General features: G+C 44.6%; 1 protein-coding gene across 1 annotated transcript in view; it reads right to left on the bottom strand.

Annotated features, from left to right (window-relative positions):
• Positions 1-526: 526 nt before the first annotated feature.
• Positions 527-6,979, bottom strand: part of LOC113407319 (prostaglandin E2 receptor EP3 subtype-like) — a 20,529-nt gene continuing 14,076 nt past the window's right edge. Inside the window, exon 2 of the mRNA XM_026655687.1 lies at positions 527-1,491. Within this exon, the coding sequence (XP_026511472.1) occupies positions 1,204-1,491 (288 nt within the window). The 3' untranslated portion in view covers positions 527-1,203. The remainder of the gene's footprint in view (positions 1,492-6,979) is intronic.

Raw genomic sequence — 6,979 nt, 5'->3', positions numbered from 1 at the left:
GAGTGCTTATAATCCAACCTGAAAATTACTCAAGGAAAGATCTGAGTAATGAGATCCTCCAACTCAAATCTCTGCTGACAATGGGGCTTGATTTAAAAAAAGAAAAAAAAATCCCAAGGCTGTCATGTTTCTCAAAGCTGGTTTTTAGGAAAAATCTATTGTTTCTTGGCTGATATTTCATATTGTGAGTGACCCACCCTTAGGGTGCTTAAGTAAAAAAGTGGTGCTGTGTATGTGGTGTGCCCACCACCAGAGGGTAGCTGAAAGGTCTTTCTGTTCCCAGAATCATGACCTTCACAAATAAAGCTGCTCTTTGAAGGTATTGGGTGAGTTTTTTGCTATGTGAAAGGGATATCTACTGTGAATAGCTAAGGTAGACTACATCACCATAGCATGAAACAATGCTTCACTAACCTGGGTGTTTCGTAGGTATTACTTGTAAAAAAAAGTGCAAAGTTTATTTTTTTTTTAAAAAGGTAGATTGTACCTTTCTGCGGTTCCCCAAAGCCCCCTCTCCTTTGTGGCAGGTGAGTTTATTCTTGCATTCACTAAAAATCAGTAATTACCATGGTAAGCCCACGTAGCACATAAAACTCCTGCTGCCTTTCAGCACTTGAAAGAGAACACCATTATTATACACAATGACATTGGCAATTCTTCTAACAAATCACTGAAATCTAAAGAAAGGAAAGGACTCCTATTATTTTTTTCCTCAAGTCTCTTGCATTTTCCCCAAAAAAGGAGGTAGGAATAATATCTGGATCTAGCAGATAAGCTTAGAGTCAAAATTAAGTGCAATAATGAGTCTTTTCAATAACTTAAGCTGTTGAATCTGTGTCTCAAATGTTACCTGACATAAAAATTATTGATTCTTCTCCTTCAAAGAAAGAAAAATCCCCAGAAAACATGATGTGTACAGCAGAAAAAAAGTCATTCTTTAGCTTGAATGGTTTTAGCTATGGATCGTAAAGAGACCAGAATTTTAGGTAACTGTTAATAATAGGCCATACTCCTTTGTTTATATTTATGTATTGTTAGCAAACCGGATACATAATTATCTGGCATTCTATGTCCGTTCAAAAGTACTACTATACTGCAGTTGGTTATGTGGAGACACCGGCATGCCACAGATGCCCAAATTCACAGTAAGGCTTAAGATTACTTGTCAAAAGTAATTTGCATGCAAGGTGTATCAATATTCTTTCATGCTGCTGTCTGTCTGATTTCATCTGTTAACATGATAGGTTGCCCTTTCCATCCATTATCAGAACAACTGGAGATAGCATTTGCTACCTGACAAAACTTTCGGAGGAGAATTTTTCTTAATAGCAGATAAACCCAGGGGTCCAAGATCTGGTTTAGAGAGGCCAAGCGAACAGCCGTCAAGAAGAAATTGCATTCTTTCTGCAGTTCTATGCTTTGAACTGTGTTGTCAGATGGCTTGCAGTGTTCAACCGACTTGTGACTGAAGATCATTTTCAACATCATAATCTAAGAAAAGATGAGAAAAATGTGTATCATTAAAAATAAACTACATCCATACTTCTTCGGGCAGAAATGTCTTATGAGAGAGGGGCCCATCAGATTAGAATCTTCTGATCCCCTCCTGCTACTTCCCTCAAATCAAACCACGATCATGGAAAATAAAGGATGTCCCCAGTGAACTTCATTCAAAGAGGCCTTACATACAATACTCTGTGTGTTGTGTGGATTTGCGTGCAGGATGTGCTTCAGGTCACAGCAGTAATGGGGAGGGGGGAGATAAAGATCTTACACTCCACCTTGTCCACTGGTTTGATCCAATATATCTGGCACTGATATCAGCCAGGAGCCTGTTATCTCCCATCTTTGGGACGTGGCAGAAGGCTAGATGAAATTGTACTGGTGGGAGAAGGACTGATCTAGACGAGGAAGTTGCAGAGCTTGGGAAATCAATTAAAAGAGCTCATTCTGCCACCTCCACCCTTACCCATATTGCTAAATCTAGCTGGATAATTCATATTGAGAGAAGAAACTTCAATATAATACAAGTTAATAAGGTACAAAGAATGATAAGCATGACTATTTGACCCCTAAGTATTTTAGTTGCTGTGGTTGACAAAAGGTAGGCAAATTGTAAAATCATGGGCATTTAAACATACTTGATGCAAGCCATGACCGACATATCCCATACAAAAACATATCCCATACAAAAACAACAAGGAGTCTGGTGGCATCTTAAAGACTAACAGATTTATTTGGGCATAAGCTTTCGTGGGTAAAACCCTCACTTTTACAGTACCTACCACCCAAAATGGGGCCAGAGTGGCCATGCCTCTGGCTACTATAACATGTCCGGCAGCTGTCAAAAGAAATTGCATCAGTAGATTGGCTTTTCTTGATGTGTTACCACTATCTACCCCAAATAAAATAATAGCCATTAATTTGTAGAGAAAGCAGCCTAGAAGCTGAAGATCTTCAATCATACTATCTCTTAGAAAATCTGTACTCCAGGGCAGTCCTAACACTTGTATTTCAAACTGCCAGCTGCTAGACTAACAGCACCATCATAGAGATGTGTCAGTGATCCCCTTAGTCCTTGGGGGTGTTAGATAAGATTTGTGCATTATTTGCTATTGCTTATTGAGATGGTTGGCACAAATAGACATTTGAACTTGGCAAATCAATTTTCCCTGTTGGTTTATGAATTGCCACAAGGTTTGTGGCTTTTAAAGACTTATCAACTGAAGACTGCAATATAATCATAAAATCAATCAAAATAATGCTTAGCACTTCAAGAGCCCTTTGCATCTAAGAATCTCAAAGTGCTTTATAGACATTAATGAAATAAATCTCATAACATAGAAGCATCACTAGCCCCATGTTACGGAGAGGAAAATGACGGCCAATAAGAGTTTAGTTCATTTGCCCATGGTTATATAGGAAAGAGGCAGAGCTAGAAATAGACTCCAGCTTCCCAGTCCTTTGTTTAATCCACAAGACCACAGTTTCTCTCTGTCTATTGTTTTCCCAGGATATATGCATTAATTACCAGAAAAAAAGATGGTGAGAGGCTCTCTGTGTTGTGATACGTTCATGTTCTGATATAATTTATATAATTCTGAGAACTAGTAGGCACATTTTGAAGGATGTCAAATATGTATTTATTTTTCTATGGTTTAGTTCAGAGGTGGGCAAACTACGGCCCGCGGGCCACATCCGGCCTGCGGGATCCTCCTGGCCTGGCCCCTGAGCTCCTGGCCCAGGAGGATCGCCCCTGGCCCCTCCCCAGCTGTTCCCCCTCCCCTGCAGCCTCAGCTTGCTCTGCCGCTGGCGCAATGCTCTGGGCAGCGGGGTTGCAAACTTCTGGGGCAGCGCAACTGCAGAGCCTGGCCTGACCAGGTGCTCTGTGCTGCGCGATGGCAATGGTGTGGCTGGCTCCAGCCGGGCGGCGCGGCTGTAGCGCCGCCAGCCACCGGTGCTCCAGGTAGTGCAGTAAGGGGGCAGGGAGCGGGGGGAGGGAGGGTTGGATAAAGGGCAGGGGCGTTTGGGGTGGTGGTCAGGAGGCGGGGGTATGGATAGGGGGCAGGGCGGTCAGAGGGCAGGGAACAGGGTGTTAAATGGGGGCAGGGGTTCCGGGTGGCACTCGGGAAGGAGAGGGGTGGTTGGATGGGGCAGCGGGGGGCAGTCGGGGCAGGGGTTCTGGAGGCAGTCAGGGGACAGGGAGAAGGGGTGGTTGGATGGGGCAGGGATCCCTGGGGGGCAGTCAGGAATGAGAGGGGGGGTTGGATGGGCCGGCAGGGGGGAGGGGGGGTTGGATGGGGCAAGGGTCCTGAGGCCGGGCCACGACCCCCTCCCCTAACTGGCCCTCCATACAATTTCCGAAACCCGATGCGGCCCTCAGGCCAAAAAGTTTGCCCGCCCCTGGTTTAGCTGGTATCTACTTTCTGATTTTTTCCACTGAGATTTCTGTATAAAGCATAGCTGCTTTTATATTTAGTACCATTTCAGAGATACTTATTATAGCTTCATTATAGCTAAGGTCCAACATATTACAAACTGTTTTCTAGGGGCTATAAATACAAGATAAAAATTCTTTCTGAGTGTAAATTTGGCATATAAGTTTCTGCAAGGGCATTTGGATTGCAATTGATAATGGAGCAATGCCTATGTCCCAGTTCTTGTTTGTAATTAAAAACTAAGATACTCAACACTTTAAAGCAGACACACGGTGAAAGACAATCTTTGCCCTGAAGAAAGTGCATTCTAAATAGGTCACACTGGCAGAGGCAGAAGGGGAGACAGAGACACAGAGATGATGCAAGCTTCTTGAGTCAGGGATTGTCTTTTTGTTATGTATTTTCACAGCACCTAGCTCAGAGGGGGCCTACTCCATAATTATGTCCCCTAAGCACTTCTGCACATCAGATAATAAGTGTAGCAACTTGCCAAAATCATACAGAAGGTAGGGATGAAGCCAGGAATTGAATACAGGTATCCTGACTCCCAGGCTGTTTCCCAGCATGGGGAATATTGAAATATGTATTTGAGTTCTAAATGGAAATGTGCACTTTATGCATGGCTATCCCTGTGCAAAAGACAGAATCAGCTTCTTCCATGGCACCATCTGTCCCAGTCCTGGAATTTACAGAGGATCAACTGTGTATCTAGGGTCCAAAGTGGAAGCAGGAGGAGACCAGAGAGGGGACACAATTCACCCCCTGAGAAGCCCTGCAGGGAAACTCAAAACTTAATGAAGCTTGAGGCTACATTGCAGTTTGTATGCCTCTTTCCCTGTCCTTGCACTATGGAGCTCCCCATTAGAAGAGTCCCAGCCTAGGGCTGTGGCGTTCAGAACAGCACTGTTCCATTGGAACCATGCTGCCTGGGAGCTGGAGCTGGTGCAGAGGCCTGATGCCAACACATGGATGCGTCATGAACCAACTCCAACATCCCAGAATTTCACAGTTGCCCCCACCCCCATCTCTATAATGTGCCAAACCCCTGCCCTGGACATTCCTTAACTTTGGGGAAGTTTGGACCTCGAGATAGCAACTCACGCTCAAGGGTGTCAGATGAGAAATATTTCACAAATTCCTGCATATCTCAAATCTCCCCAGAGTCAATGTCCAGTGTCACTCACAAGGGGAAGCAGACATAGCTTGACTTCAAGGGCAGGGCCGGCTCCAGGCACCAGCATTCCAAGCAGGTGCTTGGGGCGGCAATCTGCAAGGGGCGGCAGTCCGTGTGTTTTTGCCGCCCCAAGCAGCGCGCCGAATTGCCGCCGCGGGTGGCGGGGGCAGTCTGTGTGCCGTTAAGGCGGCACGCGCGTTTCCGCGGTGGCGGCAATTCAGCGGCAGCTTCTATGTTCAGCTGCCCGCGGCGGCAATTCGGTGGCTTCTGTCTTCCGGCTGAAGACAGAAGCTGCCGCCGAATTGCCGCCACCGTGGAAAAGCGCATGCCGCCCAATTCGGCGTGCTGCTTGGGGCGGCAAAAACAGTAGAACCAGCCCTGTTCAAGGGGAGCAGGATCAGGTCCAGCATAGCAAGGAAAACTATGCAAACCAGTATCAGAGAGATAACTCTATAATTCTTGAGTTTTCCAATCTCAAAACGATTGAATCAAGTTAGCTTTAATAACAGAAAACTTTGATGCAGCCTAATTTAATAACTGAAAACTAGGGTCCAGTCCTACAAACTGTAGGAAGAGGACTGCAGTCCTAATAAAAAACATCAATTCTCCCTTTTATGAGCACACAAAATCCTGAAGGAATTAGGCACAAACATCAAGGAGGACATATACCTCTTAAGCTAACTTTCTGTATTTATCATAAATTTTTATCTCTGTTTTTGCTAATTTGGTATTTATTTTACTATCTGTCTATTGAATAGCAGTAATCAAGATAAATCAACAGCAGAATGAAAGCACTCTTTCGGGACGTCATTCTTTAGTGGTACAGAAACACAGGTGTAATTGGCGTTAAAATTCCCATAATAATTTTATCAAAACACCACTCCAGACTATAGACTCCACTCTGTATTAACATGGTGGTTTCAAGTCTGTTTGAATTAGTCAGGAATGATTTTGTATTCTGTTTTTAACCTATTGAAAAATACACCCACTTTCCCCAATCAGACTGAAATCAAATACATTCCAAATATGATAGTGTGTAACACTTCAGGCTTGTGAAATACACTCACTGTAACATTAGCACCAAATTCAGCTTCAGACACGAGGCTTCTGCCTACAGAAAATAATAATGCACTAAATGAACTGCAAGAAAAGCTGGTAAATTCTTTGCTGTGAATCAGTGGGTCATATCCTATTTAGGCCTCACTCCCCTGCCAGCTTGAAACAGCATCATGCATCCCCAAGTTCCCAGAACTGCCCCAGTACATGCCTGATATTGTATGGTACAGCTACGTGGCCATCTAAATCTGGCCAAGCTTGACACAGAGAAGGCCTGCTAATTTTCAGCAGCTGGGGGGAGGGAGTGTTGCGGGGATATATCTTGCTTTCTTGTACCATAGACTGCGCTCCTGCTCAGGTGCTGGCATTTTTGGGACACAGACAGTGGACAAAGAAGGGCAGAGGGACAACTGCTTGTATTATATCAACACATTGCAGTGTTCAGTGCTTTGGGGGCTGATGTACAACTGGCTTTAAGAAGCTGCTGTTATCAGGACAAAGTGCCCATGTTAGATCTTTAAGCCACACACACTTTTGCATTTCCAGGGGCCAGTGAATTGTTCTGCTTCAATGAGAAGTTTAGCCAGCCCAGAAAGCGTTGCCAGCTGCCCTAGAAACTGCATTTCTGTGGGCCCAATATTACACTGAGACCACAGGGTCCAACCAGGCTACAGCTAGCAGGTAGCTGTAACTTGACAGCCCAAGTGGCATGGCTGGCCATTCCCAGGCCAACCACCTTGGGGTCCTTTCAAGTATAGCTATTGCCCAAGAGTAGGGTTACCATATTTCAGCAAGCAAAAAAGAGGACGGG

This window comes from Terrapene carolina, unplaced genomic scaffold, assembly GCF_002925995.2.
Source record: "Terrapene carolina triunguis isolate 2854851 unplaced genomic scaffold, T_m_triunguis-2.0 Scaffold210, whole genome shotgun sequence".
NCBI classification, from domain to species: domain Eukaryota; kingdom Metazoa; phylum Chordata; order Testudines; family Emydidae; genus Terrapene; species Terrapene triunguis.
The sequence above is the reverse complement of the archived record's forward strand: the minus strand, read 5'-3'. Positions and strand labels throughout refer to the sequence as shown.